Source organism: Manis pentadactyla, chromosome 1, assembly GCF_030020395.1.
Source record: "Manis pentadactyla isolate mManPen7 chromosome 1, mManPen7.hap1, whole genome shotgun sequence".
NCBI classification, from domain to species: domain Eukaryota; kingdom Metazoa; phylum Chordata; class Mammalia; order Pholidota; family Manidae; genus Manis; species Manis pentadactyla.
In genome coordinates, this window is record NC_080019.1 from 19,898,365 (window position 1) to 19,914,192 (window position 15,828).

The following is a 15,828-nucleotide window of genomic DNA, read 5'->3' on the forward strand; positions in this document are numbered from 1 at the left end:
TTCTTTTAAGTTCGCTGTGCTTTTTCTACATGCTCAAGTTTGGCATTATTCACTAACCAGTGCCAGCCCCGGAGGTGTCCCAGAGAGTAGTGTCCATCTACAGTACTCAGGAATTAGTGGGCAGGGCAGATGGGGTCCTGAAGCCATACGTATATGACATGTCCATGTAGTTAGAATTGTGCATTAGAGACATTCAGATACCTCATTGAGATCTGGGCAGGGGACCAGGAGTAATGTTAAATCTCCTGGGAGATGGGATGTTGTACAGGGAGACGTTGGTGGGAGCCTCAGAGGCTGGGAAGTTGGTCTGTTGCCTGCATGACTTCCTATCAGCAGTCTAAAGAGGTTTGTGACCTTTATCAAGTCACTAATCTATCCCTGAACCTGCTTAACATATTTGTAAAGTAAGGCAACACCAAGGCCTACTCTGCTGGCTGATTTTAGGACTAAATGAAATAATACTTGAAAGCCGATTGGCATAGAGTAGGCCCTCCATAAAGGTAGTTCCCTTACCATCTTCCCCAATAGAGGAATGTTGCCAGTCTTCGTAACTTGAGAATTAAAGACTGGTTGAGCTTCATGTGCAGTCATACTGGAAAGAGAAAGCATTATCTTTTGCACACAGCATCTTTGTGCTTATTTCATGGACTGTACTAAATGTAGAGAGAACTGCCTTACAATTTTATATTATATTTGAAAATGCAGAAGATATCTAAACGTATAGACTACATGGGAGAATAAATGAATATAAAATGTACTAAACAGAAAGGTAATTGTGATTACTAAAAGGGAATGAGTTTGGCGTGGTCAAATTTTTAAACCATAGAAATTTTGCATAATGAATTCAGACACCAGAAGGAAGTCAATACAAAGTAAAAATGATATTCTAAAGTAAAGAATTGATATGACTGCAATACTTAGAAGCATGTTATTTACATAGGGAGAAGTATTTATTAGTTGTACAAATGAACCCAAATTTAATCTGTTATAAACACTTTCAGCTAATGAAATGGGGAATTATGAAATAAATGTTGAAAAATTGATGCATTAAAGTTTTAATTTGCTAGAGATCATCCTACCCTGACTGTATGAAACATGGTCTTTAAAGTATTCTCGGACCTCATAATTTTGGATAAAATACTCAAAGGAAATGGTTCTAGAGGGGAAAAATACACTTTATACCAGTACTTACAGTTTATACACACACACACATATATAAATAAGTAAATGTAAACATACCTATATAAGTGCACATTCATGTACACTTATACACGCAGAAATGGAACAGGTGTACATGCCCCTGTTGAGAAATGGCATAACAAGCATTAGCAAAATGGAATCATATAAAGCTTTTAAAATGATAAACACATACACTGAACAGGTTGCCTGAAATAAACTAAAACAGAAAACCCGTTTTGTGGTCCCCTTTTCAGAGATACAGTGAAGCATGACTCCTGGTTGCTGCCTCAGGGACATAGTATTCTGGAGTGGGAAAATAGTCATGAGTAAATACTAAGTTAGGCAATTTCGGGTAGTAGGTGCTCTGAAGAAAAAATAAGGCGGCAGTAGAATGGAGAGGCATTTAGCGTGGAAGGCTGCTGCCCAGAGAGGAGGATGTGGAGGAGGAGTCTGTGAGCTGAGGCATCACAGTGGGAAGAAGCCCGGGAGGTGAAGAAGGGGGTGGGGCAGGAGCATCTCAGGTGGAGGGAGGGGCAAGTTGAAGGATGTCAGGCTGGAATGAATGTGGCTTGTGTGAACCGAATTCCCAGCAGGCTATCGTGGCTAGATCTTAGAGAATAATTACATGTTTGCTTGGATTATAATAGAAACTAAATCATTTTGGAATGGCCTGAATAGTTTTATTTTTTTATGGTTTAAGAAGTTTTATTTTTTTAGTTGTGAACTTATGGCAAAAATTCAGAAGTATGTGACATAAATGCACATTTTAAAGAAGAACTGTAAAGGAAATACCCAGACTCTCCACTAGATTATGAACTAAAATACATTTACTCCCTCTGTAGCTTTCCGACTGCATTGCCCTCCTTTGCCCTCAGTGATAAACATCGTGCGACTTTTGAGATGAGGATACACTTGCTTTTCTACAATTTTATGCCTCTAATATGCAACCCAAACACACAGTTGAGTGTAGCTATTTTTCAACTTTATATGAAAGAACCATCCTGTGTGTATTCTTCTGTAACTTCTTTCCAAATTGTGAGATTCCTCTGTGGTATGTGAATTTATTCACACTCGAGGGTATATGAATATACCATAATTTAGTGATTTGTTTTACTGTTGATCAATGGGCTTTTTTTTCTAGTGTTTGGCTATTACTGTGATCAGTTCTGCTGTGGATTTTCTAGTACACGTCTGTAAGTGCATATGTGCATGAATTTATCTTGGGTATTTACCTAGAAGGACAATTTCTGGGTTGTAGTGTATCACCGAATTTACTAGAAAATGCCAAAGTACTTACAAAGTAATTATACCGATTTTTATTTTCAATATCAGTATATGAGGATTTCTGTTGCTCCACATACAGAGGTACACCAACACTTAAGTTTGCCAGACTTACTAATTTTTGTCAATCTGATGAGCATATTGAGATATGTTGAGGTTTTAGTTTTCACTTTAATTATGTATGACTGATGCATCTGAGCACCTTTTCATGTGCTTATAGGCCATTTGGATTTCCTTCACTTCCTTTTGTGAAGGGCCTACTCAAGTATTTTGCTAAATTTTTTTTTGGAGTTTATGCCTTACCTCATTGATTTATAGCTGTTATTTATACCTTCTGGGTGTGCACATCACTCTTTTTATGTCTTTAAAATCTAAAACTTTTAACATAGATTTTATTAACCTTTATGTATTATAGTTTATCTATTGCATTGTGTCAGATCACCCCAAAACCTAATGGCTTATAGAGCCACCATTTATGTATTCCTGTTTGGACTTGGCTCGCCTCGCAGTGTGGTTTTCCTCTGGACAGCCTCCTGCACGGGCGAGGAAGCTCTGCATCTGCGCGATGGCTGGCTTAGCGATGGGGCAATAAGTGGGGAGACTGGGCCACAAGTTTTTCCTCAACCAGCAGGCTAGCTTGGGCTTGTGCACATGGAGGCTAGAGGGTTCCCAGAGAGTTGAACAGAGGTATACAGAGTTTCTTGAGGTGGAGGCTCTGAAGTAGCACAATGTCACTTTTCACCACGGGACGGGGCCCAGGTTCAAGGGGTGGGCCAATAGACTCCTCCTGTTGCTGGAGAAGCGGCAGGGTTGTGTTGAAAAGAGAGGGGCCTACAAGCAGGGTGAAGAATTGTGACCGTGCTTGCCATCCGTCACCTTTTGTATTATAGTTTGTGCTTTTTTTCTGTACTCCAAGGATACGAAATTATAATCCTGTCATTTAAGTTGTACGGTTTTGGCTTTCACATTGAGGTGTCTATTTTTTTTTTTTTTTTTTTTTTTTACTTTAAAGAGAGAAAGAATTTGAAGAAAGCAAGATAAACACAAATTAGATAGAGGAAGAATGAAGTTTAAAAAACTTTGGTAAAAGCAAACCATGACAGCAGCTAAAGTAGCTGGAGAGCATTATTAGCAAGTTTAAGTGAGAGGAAGCCGCTTGTCCAGGAGGGCGCCAGGAGCCAATGTCTTTAATGGTGGAGGTGAAGAGTTAGGTAAAAAAAAAAACACATCAAGTAGCACTTTCTCATGTAAAAATGAGAAGACTCATTTGCTTGCTATAATACAGTGACTAAGATTAAAAAATGAGGATTGCTCCCATCCTACCATCTTATTAAAAACAGCCCTCAGTTATTACATTGTTTCACTTTCTTGTGCACATTCATTTTTCTGTGAGTACTGTGACCAGCATATATGGATTGCATTCTATATTTTTTCAGTTTTTCAATTTGCTTTGACATGAAATTTTACTTTAACACAGTCTGTCAGTATTCATTGCACTGAGACAGGAGTCCTAAGAAATGCAGGAGTCTGTGAACAGCTTCCTAGGTCAGTGGCAGGATGCACCCTGGCCAGGGCACTGGCTTTGGACAAATGGCTCTGGAGTAGAATCTAGCCTTTCCTCTTGTAGTAGCTGTGCGGTTTTGTGCAGATTATTTACCTGATCTGAGCTTTAGCACACCTTTGTAAAATGGAGATAGTCTTTATTTTACATACTTTTAAAAGAGTATTGAGTAAGATTAAAAAAAATATATATCACCTAGCGTGGTATGTAGCCCATAAAATAAATATTTGCCTGTTTTAGAGGTCGGGTTTTCCACTATTGTCTAATGGTTTTTTTTCCTATGTTTGTATGTACTTCTCTTTATTTTTTTATTGAGGAATAATTGACATACAATATTGTATTAGTTTCACGTGTATAATACAGTGATTCAATATTTATGTGCATTACAAAATGGTCACCACAATAAATGTAGTTAAATCTGTCACCATACAAAGTTACAATGTTATTGACTATATTCACTATGCTGTGTATTACATCTCTTTCCTTTATCTTATTTATTTCATACATAGAAGGTTGTACTTCTTAATACCCTTTACCTATTTTGTCCATCCCCACCCAGACCCCTAACTGCTGGCAACCACCAGTTTGTTCTCTATATCTATGAGTCTGTTTTTGTTTTGTTTGTTAGATTTGTTTTTTAAAATTCTACTTATAAGTGAAGTCGTTTAGTATTTGTCTTTCTCTGATTCATTTCACTTAGTGTAATACCCTTTAAGTCCATATATGTTGTTGCAAATGGCAAGATTTCATTCATTTTTATGGCTGAATGATATTCCATTGTGTATATATATATACCACGTCTTCTTTATCCATTCATCTACACTTAGGTTGCTTCCATATCTATTGTAAATAATGCCGCAAAGTGGTTTTCTATTTTCTGTTAATCTCCAATAAAAAAGATGGAGACCTATAGGTCTTTTCTGTAAGAAATTCTTACTACCATTTAAGCTTTGTCTTAAAGTTAAGCTCTAATAAAAAAGATGGACACCTATAGGTCTTTTCCATAAGAAATTCTTTCTACTATTTAATCTTTGTCAGGTACCTCCCTGCTGCTGTTGCCTATGAAAACTTTAAAAATCTTCTTTTAAAACCTTCTGGGTTTCTCTGGCTGACGTTCACCATCAGTTAAGGGCTTCTGGTTGGATGACTTTGAGCTCTGAGACTTCAAATTGGAAATGTTGGCAGCCAGCCAGATCTCGTCAAGGTCTGGCAGGTACTGTCAGGCGGGTGTGTTCCTAATCATAGCCTGAAGTTTTGAATTGGGCAAGTTGTGACCTGAGTGAACAGAGAAAGGGAAAGAGCTTTAGGGAACAGTGGGAAGCCCTGGGATCCCTGAGGCATAGGAGGGTGGGGGAGGGAAGAAACATTTCTCCTGCACCTGCCTTGTGCCTGAGTATAGAATAGAAGCCAGAAGCAACCCAGAGAGTGGGCCAGCTAGAGGGCAACAGGCCCCTTGGCAGGGCAGTTGGGCTGTGCCTCCACACAAATGCTGGGGTGTTTGGGGGGCCGAAGGGCAGGTGGCGGTAGGGGGGGAGAGAGCTCTGCAGCTCCAGGGAGCTCAGAAGGAAGACGTTTCTTCTGAGCCTTGACTGACAGCAAGGCTCCAGGTAATCATAAGTCTTTCTCTCTAGGTCTTTCGGCAGCCCAGAGGAAGTTTGCCCGCGCACTCAGAGACTTTAAGTCTGAGTTTATCGGTGATGCAGAGACTGATGATGAACGCTGCATAGGTAGGTGGAGAGAAGGTTCTGGCTTGCTTTTCTTCACGTTGGCTGCCAAATAATCCTGCCTTTCTCTTTATAGATGCTTCCTTACGTGAATTTTCTAATTTTTTGAAGAATCTGGAAGAACAGAGAGAAATTATGGTGAGTTGTGGGTTGTAAATTAGTTAAGTCCAACTTTATGTAGGGAGCATCTGGGTTTAGAAGCTGGTTTTGGTAAAATTTTGATCCATTTATCTGTGGATGAAGTAGTGCATAGTAGTGGAAAGAGGCCTAGGTGAGGTTTTGGGAGCCCAGATTTCTAGTTTAGTTCCACAGTGGTCCTGACTGTGGTGAGATCTTGGATGAGCTGCTGGACCTCTAGACTGAAGCCCCATTTCTTAATCTGTAAAATAGTGGTTTGGCTTGTATCAGTGCTTTCTAGATTTTTGTCAGCAGTGGAGCACTTTCATTTAAATTGAGCCTCATGCAGAACCTTAATAGATCAAGAACTTAAAAGCAGAAAAGCTTCTATAAAGGCAGAGGGACAGCAGGGCAGTGTTAAAGCCTGACTTATCCTTCTGGAGATTTCCAGGCTGTGTGGAGAGGGAGAGAACTTGGGCCTGAAAGTCTTTAAAACCTACTTTGCCATGAGATTCATGATCACAACTGTAATAATAATAATAGCTGCCTTCCACTGGGCCTGGCGCTATGCTGAGTGCATTGGATGGATGTTTTCTTTTTATTGAAGTATACTTGACATACAATATTATATTGGCTTCAAGTATATGACAAAGTGGTTCAACGGTTACCTACATCATTAAATGCTCACCCCAGTTAGTATTTGTCAACATAAAAAGATATTACAGTATTAACGACTATCTTCTCTATGAAGTACTGTTGTCCCCATAACTAGTTTACATTACATTTGAGGTTGCGTGCCTTTTTATCCCCTTCCCCTGTTTTTCCCATCCACTTCAACCCTTCACCCATGGTAACCACCAGTCTCTTCTTACTGTCTGTGAGTCTGTTTCTGTTTTGTTCATTTGTTTTATTATTTTAGATTCCACATATAAGTGAAATATGGTACTTATCTTTCTCAGCCTCGCTTGTATCACTTAGCATAATGCCCTCTTGGTCTATCCATGTTATCCCAAATGGCAGGATTTCATCCTTTAAATGGCTGAGTAATATTCCGTTGTGTATATGTACCACATCTTTACCCATTCATCTACTGATGGACACTTTGGTTGCTTCCGTATCTTGGCTATTGTAAATAATGCAGCAGTAAGCAGAGGAGAGCACATGTTTTTTCAGATCAGGGATTTTGTTTTCTTCAGGTAAATTCTCAGAAGAGGAATTGCTGGGTCATATGGCATTTCTATTTTTAGTTTTCTGAGGAACTTTTATACTGTTTTCCATAGTGACCGCACCAATTTACATTCCCACCAGCAGTGTAGGAAGGTTCCCTTTTCTCCACATTCTTACTGACACTTGTTATTTCTTGTCTTTTGGATAGTAGCCACTGAATATATAATACTCAACAATGAATTTTGAGAGTATTGGATAATATTTACCTGCCTTTCTTAAAAGCTTGTTTTTCCCTCCTAATTCATTTGTTCAAGGAAGATTCACAGTAAAATTGCCCCTGGACTGTCACACACTATTTATTCTGACCAGTTTTTTTGGGCTTTAAAGAAATGACAAACTATTTTTGATATGTTCTTGGAAGTGGGTACTATTAGATTTATGTTAAAGTAAAAGCGTATCATGGGTTCAGATGCGGTAATATAATAATACTGAACATGATAGTTGAGACAACTTTTGCTCTGTGCTGGGTACTGGCCTAAGCTGTTTACCTAATACTAAGTCATTCAATTCTCACATCTATCCTATATATAGACTCTGTCATTGCCTCTTATTTTACAGATAGGAAACTGAGGCAGTGCCTTGTCCAAGATCACATGGCAGCTGAGAGGATGAGTGGAACATGATAGAACCAGGCGCTCTGAACCGCCTGTCATTGAAGCCAGCTCTCTAGATGTCACTGTAATTTCCTGGGTGGTGGCTGATGGGGGTTTCTGTTTGGTAGAGTTGCAGTAGGTGAGGAAGTAGAGGAGGGCACTGATGTGGATTTAAAAGTGACAGGGACATATGGCCTCTAAAAGCCCTAGTGTAATTTGTACTGCACCCTACATTCTGAGGTAATTCACATATGTTGTAAATACTGGAGAGGTAACTACATATGAAGTTTTTTCTGGCACAGATTGACATATACAACCATTATTCATGTGATCCTGTAGTCACTGATTTTTCAGCTATTTTGGGTAGTTTAAATGTGACAGTGGATAAAAATAGTGCTACGATGTCCCCTTTGTACTACATGGAGTAGGTGTGGGTGGTGAGGGAAGTGCACTGCCTTAGTTTATGTTAATAGTATCAACCCTTGTTCTCAACCTTCTTTGATATTTAGTTGTACTTTTCTGGGAGCACTCACAAATATGCATTTGCTCTCTTTTTGTCTGCCAGGTACTGGGTAGAGTCTGAGCACACAGATTGTGCTGGGGGTTGATAGGATCTCTGTCTTAGGTCGGATGAGGCTGGCAGGGCTGGGTGTCCAGTGCAGGGTTAGAAGCAGGAACAGGATGTAGTCTTTGTGAGCAGTGGGCCTCACAGAGGAACGGGACAGTACGTCGTGATCCAGCAACTCCTCTGGGTAGCAAGAAACAGTTCAAAGCCAAAAAGCAGTATGACAGAGGGGCCCAGCCATGACCAACCGTAGAATAAACAGGACACATAGGGGTTTTTTTAAAGCAAAAAACTTTTAAGTTTGGAAAACTTCAAACATGCATTAAAAGGAGATAAAAATATATTAAACTATATTTTCATGTACTCAATATCCAGCTTCAGTAACCATTGCCACACAACTATCTTGTTTTCTATACCCCTCACTCCCCACCCTCATTATTTTGACAGAAAGCCCAGTATCATATTGTTGCAGCCATAAATACATTAGAACTCTTAAAGATAGCTATTTGAACCACAATATCCTTGCCACACCTAAAAACAAATAACCCTTAATATTAGGAAGAAGTCAGCATTTTCTTGCGTTCATTTACATTTTATCCTCCCCTACATCCCTGCTCCCCCATTAGCAGTTGGTTTGTTTGAACCTGAGTCCAAACACACTGCATTTGATTGATAAGTTTCTAAGTCTCTTTCAATCTATTGGTTTTTCTTCTTCCCAGCATTCCTGATACTTTTCTATTTGCCTTAAAAGGCCTTTAAGATAGTACTACTTCCTGAGTTCTAATAAAAAATTTACTAACAAAATGAAAAAGTTTGGCATTTAACCCATACCAATGATCATTTGGGTGGTTCTATCCAATCTTGATCACTTTTTTTTTAAACTGTGACATTTGCATAGAATCATTGTGGCTACCTTCATTTCTTTAAATAGCTTTGAACACTTAGTTAAAAAAAAAAAAACTTTGATGCTTTACTAGACACCGGCCTCAGACTTTGAATAAGAAATTATGTCTCCCTCAAGAGGTGTCCAGTGTGGTCCTGGAGAATACCTGCAGAAAAGTGCTTTAAAACATAGTGCAGTGAGAACAGTAGCAGAGGTACACAGTGGGGCTGCACAGAGCGGGGAGCAGCTCAGCTTGTAGCGGTCAGGGAGGAAGTCATATTTGAGCTGGAGTTTGTGGTGCAGAGGAGGGCCCTTGTAGATAAGAATTACACAAGCTCATACCCCCACAAGCAGTGCCAAGGAGATAAGCAGGGCCTTGAAGCTGCTAAAGTGGATGCCAATGCCTTCTGAGGCCTTTTAAGCACTCTTGTTTTACATAAAACTATTATAAACCATTATGTTCAAAGCCATGTATTAAAAGATGAATGCCAGATGACAGCTGTGAAAAAGAGGTAGAAATATTCTAAAGTTGGTTCCAAGAATTGAACAAAATGTTAGCAGTCACTTTGACTTGAAAAGCAATGACTGTTTTCTGAAGTTCTAAATTAAATGATGTTGCAGCATAGCCAGGAGATACTCATAGTTAAGACTGAATCAGTAAAATGTGAAAGAAAATTTTTTTCATGTGTGTTCTGTGTTTTCGAAGGCAAAGACCAATGCCAGTGTATTTCTTAAAGCTTTCAGTTTTCTAAGGAAGTGTTAAAATAGGACATGGGGCTCTAAGGGACAAAGTCATCAGTCTGGAAGCTCAATGTTCAGCAACAACTTCTTTGTTCCTAATCTGTGTACCTCAACAGGCCTGATACATATAGTTCAGCAAATAGTGTCATGTGCCTGGTACATGTCGAGCACTGTGCCAGGTGCTGTAAAGACAAAGGCAGAGTAGTTAGTTGCCCTTTGGGGAGGATTGCTGAAAGCTTGGGCTGTGGTACTAGAGTCACTGGGGAACGTGGGCAGGCGTCATTCTGACCTGAGTCGAAGGCTGAATCTAGAGTTAGCCCAGGAAAAACGGAAGTGAAACACTAGCTTCTTCCTCGAGGGTAAAACTGATTGAATTTGGGAAAGAGGGGATTTGCATGTTTGCATATCCCTCCACTAGTGTCCAGCTCTGTAGCTATTAAAATTAAAATAAATTATGGGGGAGAGAAGTGGGAAGAAGGTCAGTCTAGGAAGTCAGAAAATGTTTCCCTCCATGCACAGAAGCCCAATTTCTACGAATGGTTGTGTTGCCCCTTCAAAAGGCCGATGCTGCTTTTTTTCAGGGACAGTGTTTTCAAGATAATAGTTTTGACTGGTAACGTTGCCAACCTTGACTATGAAAGTGAGCGTCTTGAGTGGGGGCGCTGGGTAGGGTCAGTGGCCAGAGTTGCCCCCTCACTTTGGTGCCTGCTCTCTGAGGGCAGTCCTGTGGTGCATCACTGCCAGAATTCCGGGGATGTTCTCCGTGGCGTGGCAGGACACAGAGTACTTATCTGAGGTGGGCAGCTGTCCAGGAATTGAAGGACTTTTAAAATAGTGCCTCAGCGTTTATGGTGTTCTTTTTAAAAGCCCTTCATACTGTATTTATTTCTCTCCATGTGTCCTTTTCTCTTTGAGTTTTTTTGTCCTTTGCCTGAACGTGACTGCTCAGTTTTGAAGGGCTGCGGCAAATCAGGGCACCTGAGAGGTTGAGGAAAGCTTCCAGAAAGAGGGGATGCCCTGGGAGAGAGGGTAGAGCTGGCCAGGTGCTGCACAGAAGGCTCCTCCTTCTTGTCCGGAGGGCTGGCACGCCGTCATGAGGAGGCAGCTTGTCGGCCAGCTGCACCCTTACCCCCCCTGGAGCAAGATGCCTCTGTGTACATGGACTCTAGGCTTCTGAGACCCTCTTCTGTTTCTTTCCATGGTAGATTTCACTCTTGTGGGAACACCAGTCTAGAGAGCACCTGCTGGGTGGTTTGCCCTGAGGATGCCCCAGTAAAGAAGGCACTTGGCTTCTGAACGCCAAAGGCTTTTGTTAATAGTTGAGGTGGTTCAGGCAGGCAAGACACAGTGGGTGTTTCTCAGCCTTGTCTCATACTTCATTCCTTTCTCACAGTTCTTTCATCGTCTCAAGTATCTTCCAGAATCACATGGTTAAGTGATTTCTCTATTTCCTAGAGTTTTTGACAGTGCTTTTATTCCAGACTTTCCTTTTTTTAATCTTTCAGAAATGATACAATGTTATTAAAATAATATGTATTGGTTAAAATGAACTAAATATCTTTGACCTTTTATGGGGAATTTTCATTTATATATATATATATATTAGTACATTCTGGGGCATTGGGTCTCAAAGGTTGGTCCCTGGCCCAGCAGCATCAGCGTCATCGGGAATGCAGATTCTTGGGCAATATTATTTTGGTTTCAGGTGTAAACATAGTGATATTTTGGATTCAGGTACAAGACAGTTACATACATTACTAAATGCTCACTGTAAGTGTAGTTGCTGTCTGTCAATATACAAAGATGTTACAATATTATTGATTTTTTTCATATGTTATACTTTCATCCCCATGACTAATTTATTTTATAATTGGATGGTTGTACCTCTTTATCCCTAAAGTGACACATTTTTATGCAGAGTTCTGTTGGCAGGCACATTCAGATGGGGGAAAAAAATCCATCTTGAGCTTACTTATGAAAACCTTTCTCAGTTTAGTTTACACGTTGTCAATGACCTAACTTTATGGAGAAATTTTCTGCTTGGAACCGACCTTTACAATGTGACAGAACTATTTCTTTCCTATAAATCCTTTTTTTTTTTTTCTTGTCAACCTATTATAATTCATTCAGATGCAAATGTCATTGTTAAGCCCTGTTTTTCTGGGACATACCTTTTGAGAACTGGGTTTTTTCCTGACCCAGAATCCTCTCGAGATCCCAGTCAGGACTGACTCAAATCAGAATTGTGTGTGAGGATCTTAGGAAAGAGTCCTGGGCTCCTTCCTGGACCCCTTTCCCCGTGAGGCGCCGCCTCATGACTCAGTATCTTCTGTATCAGTGACTCATGATCATCTGCGGCCTCAGAACCTCCTCATCACATTCTACTTCCTTCTTGAAACTTACGTTTCCTATATTTCTTTCTTCCGGCCTGTTCTTGGCTTCTGAGGAATTGACTAGCTTTTCTGATGGGAAAGAGCGAAGTGTAGACACCCCTCCCTCCACCCGCCCCCCCCCACACAAAGGAACCCCAGAATGTAACCAGGCCACTCATCTAATTGTCTTACTTGGAGGAGGGGTTCCATTAGTGGAAATTAGTTCAGCTGAGTCTCCCGTTTCATGAGGAAAATATTTTCATTCGGATCCTGTCATGAAGGATGCAAAGGTGTGGCCTTGGACCCTCAAACAAACAGCTGAGAGAGAACTTCGGGAAACTTGTTAACAGTTTCATTTAAATTAAAAAAAAAAAAAAAGGGGATGGGGGGAATGAACTCAGGGAGGGGGAGTTGTCGGGTCCCTTCCCTGTCTCTGACCCGCAGATGGGGGAAGAGACGCGATTAGTCGCCGAAGACCTGAAAGGACCAGACAGGGGACTCAAGGCGTGACAGCGCAAGAGTGGTGCCGAAAAGGCATCTCTCATATTTATTGATTAAATGGTTGTTAACAACAATAAGATTCTGTATAGGGGTCTCCATGCACAATCATTAATCAAGTCCAACTCTCAACAGTTTCCAACCTTCTGAAACATAACGAACAAGTTCTCATGATGAACAATACAAGAGCACTCGTATCACAGAAACTGTTTCTGTCTTGGCTACTGTTTTTGTCTTGACTATGAATCATGAACTATAAACAAACAATCAAGTCAGATATGATTATTCATATGACTTTTATACTTTATATATAAATTCCCACATGGAGTGATTTCATCCACATCACAAAATAAGTGCGTGACAGAGATGAAAAAAGATTCTTGCTCCTGTCTCCTGACATCCCAACGACGTTATTCCTTGTCTTTAGCTCTTTCTAAGATTTAATACCCATCCCTCCACCTTTGAACATGGGTGAAATGGGGAGGTATCTGTAGAGCTGCTCTCCAGCAGGCTGCAGCCGGGAAAAAAGGGGATTCAGTGGTTATTTCTCCCGGTCTGTTTGGACAGTTGTAACCCCTCTGTCTTTCAACCAACAAAGCACTTGACCACCTAAGAAAGAAACAGGAATCCTGGTGGTCTTTTGAGAACTGCCTTTGAGACCTTCTGGTTAAGTCATAGAAGTACCAGGACCAGCACACAAAGAGTGGGTTCCATCATCTTGGAAGAAAATCCTGAATACCATGGTGGAGCACCCCTTAAGGAAATAACGTGTCTCCAATATTCTTCATGTCAGAGAGCAAAAACATGGGTGGGGAAAAACATTTCTTAGTGACTGAGATGAAAAGTGATTTGGAAGAGTTGGACTCTGAAAAATTTTAGAAATATCTTAAATATGTGTATATATATACATATATTTTAAAAAGCTTTACTGAGATGTTATTTATATGCCATATAATTCACCTATTTAAAGTGTACAATTCAGTTGTTCTTAGTATGTAAACAGAATTGTACATTCATCACCATAATCAATTTTGGAACATTTTTATCATCCCCCAAAAAACCTGTACCCATTAGCAGTCATGCCCTATTTTCCCCCCAACCCTCCCAGCTCTTAAATACATTTTGATTATTTTCTATGTGGCATAAGAGGAATACATGATTAAAATATATCTGTAAAAGAGCTTTTCCAATGAATATAAGAGTTGTTACTGTTAAGGTAATAAATCAAGATTTCACTAGCATTTTTTTCTTAATATTATATGTAAGAATGGGGTATCTCACTATTAGTGGCATGTTAGATTGAATGAAATACAGTACTGAAATGGTGATGGGGGTTACTAGAGGTCCATGGGAATACTAGTGGCTCGAAGTGTAGTGGAAAGGATATGGACTTTGGAGGCAGTGGCAGCCTTGAGGCATTGCTCACGTCTCCCACTGCAGAGTGTCATCAGCCACTGGGCTCATCTGCTCTGTGGTTCCATCACTGCTTTAGGGTGAAGGCCATGCTTCCCACGTCTGCCCCCGGCCAGTGACTGAGCAGAGCAGACATACTAAAGCAGGCTCATTCTTGGGACTCTGGAGCCCTCTGCCAGGCAGCTTTGGCCCGAGAAGTCCCCGATGGCCTGCCTGCACTTCTCCTGGAACCGCCCTGCAGTCCAGCATGCATCCAGCCAACCTCCCTTCCTTCCCCTGGGGTCAGACCTGCATCACTGTCTGACAGCTCTTCCAGCCTCCCCGGTGCCCTCTCCATTTTCTCTCACAGGCCTTTCCTGTAATGTCTGGTGTTTCTAGTCCTGTCATGGTGTCTGCTTCTTACAGGACCTGGACTAACACAGAAACAGACTGTTTTGAATGAGAGAGAATGTGTGCAGGAGACTCAGCTTAGGTGTTCATGGTTACTGCTATGACCACCAGCAGGAAATGTCGCATTTATATAACAACTCTGTTCTTTCTTTACCTAAATTGATAGAATCACAGTCATAAAACAAATGTATTTGAATTCCTATTACGAACTAGGTAGTGTTCTGCATCTGAGGATGCAGTGAGGAGTTAGGTCCTTGTCCAGGCCGAGGTGGTCATCTGCTGGCCGTGTATTGGAGAATGAGTTTTCAAGACCCCTTCCCCGTGCCCCTCTCTTTCTCTCTGGGCATGGAGGAGCGCTCATGCTGGCCTCACAGGAGGACTGGGGATCTAGCTTCTTTGTCTTTGGTCAAAGGCATAGGTGTTCTTTTCTGAATAGTTCTCTCTCTCTTCTTTTTCTCGATTCAGTACTTTATTGCCTTATTATTCATGAAGTTCCAGTTCTAGCTATGCCACTGAGTTATATACCATTCACTTCAGAAAGTAAAATATTGTCTTATCTAAAGCTAAAAACCAAGATTCCAAAGTCTCTCATGGTACTTTTATAGCCTTCTGTCAGGCTATTGTTCACTCATTTCCATGGGGCTTCATTCTTTCTCATAATGTTCTGCCCAAGTATTTATTTTGTTTAAAAAAATAGAAGCTAGATCCTTAATATTCCCTCATGCACAGAGGGAAGGAAGGTCAAGGTTAAATTTCTGCAGATCCTTGTTAGGTTAACTCGTTCCTTATATGCCCAATATCTTTTGTTTGAAGATTCCCAATTTTTCCAAAGCATCAGGTGGAGGAGTCTATTTAATTTTAATAATTTGAGTAAAATTACTACTTTCTCTTTTTTATTAATGTCCTTCAACATTGATGCAAGCTTCCTTTTTTTTCTTCTTCTGACAAACCCTAAGGTATTTGTAGCCATTAAGAGAATAAGATACTTTTATAATATGTTGACCTTTTTTTTGAAAGTCATGTTATAGATAAAATACACAGTGAATTAAGTCAGGGAGCAGTTGTTGTCATAACTTCAGCTTAAATCCTCTTGTTTTATTAGGTTTTAAGCTCTTCAGAGTTAGGATTAAAAATTGATAAAAACTCATATTGGGAACTTTTTGTTTTCAGATCGAGTGAAAGCAGACAGAGTGTGCTAACTGAACTAGTGAACCTGGAATACATATTTTACAAATTACAGTTCCTCAGCTATTTAGTGAGACTGCTGAGGTCTGAAATATCTGA

The 15,828-nt window shown here is 40.4% G+C and overlaps 1 protein-coding gene across 3 annotated transcripts in view; it reads left to right on the forward strand.

The window, feature by feature from the left end:
* The window catches only part of ARHGAP10 (Rho GTPase activating protein 10), a 277,456-nt gene that overhangs the window by 63,660 nt on the left and 197,968 nt on the right, over nucleotides 1–15,828 (forward strand). For all 3 annotated transcript variants that reach the window (XM_036910129.2, XM_057493417.1, XM_036910128.2), the window contains exons 2-3: nucleotides 5,653–5,748; nucleotides 5,822–5,883. In XM_036910129.2, the coding sequence (XP_036766024.1) occupies nucleotides 5,653–5,748; nucleotides 5,822–5,883 (158 nt within the window). The remainder of the gene's footprint in view (nucleotides 1–5,652; nucleotides 5,749–5,821; nucleotides 5,884–15,828) is intronic.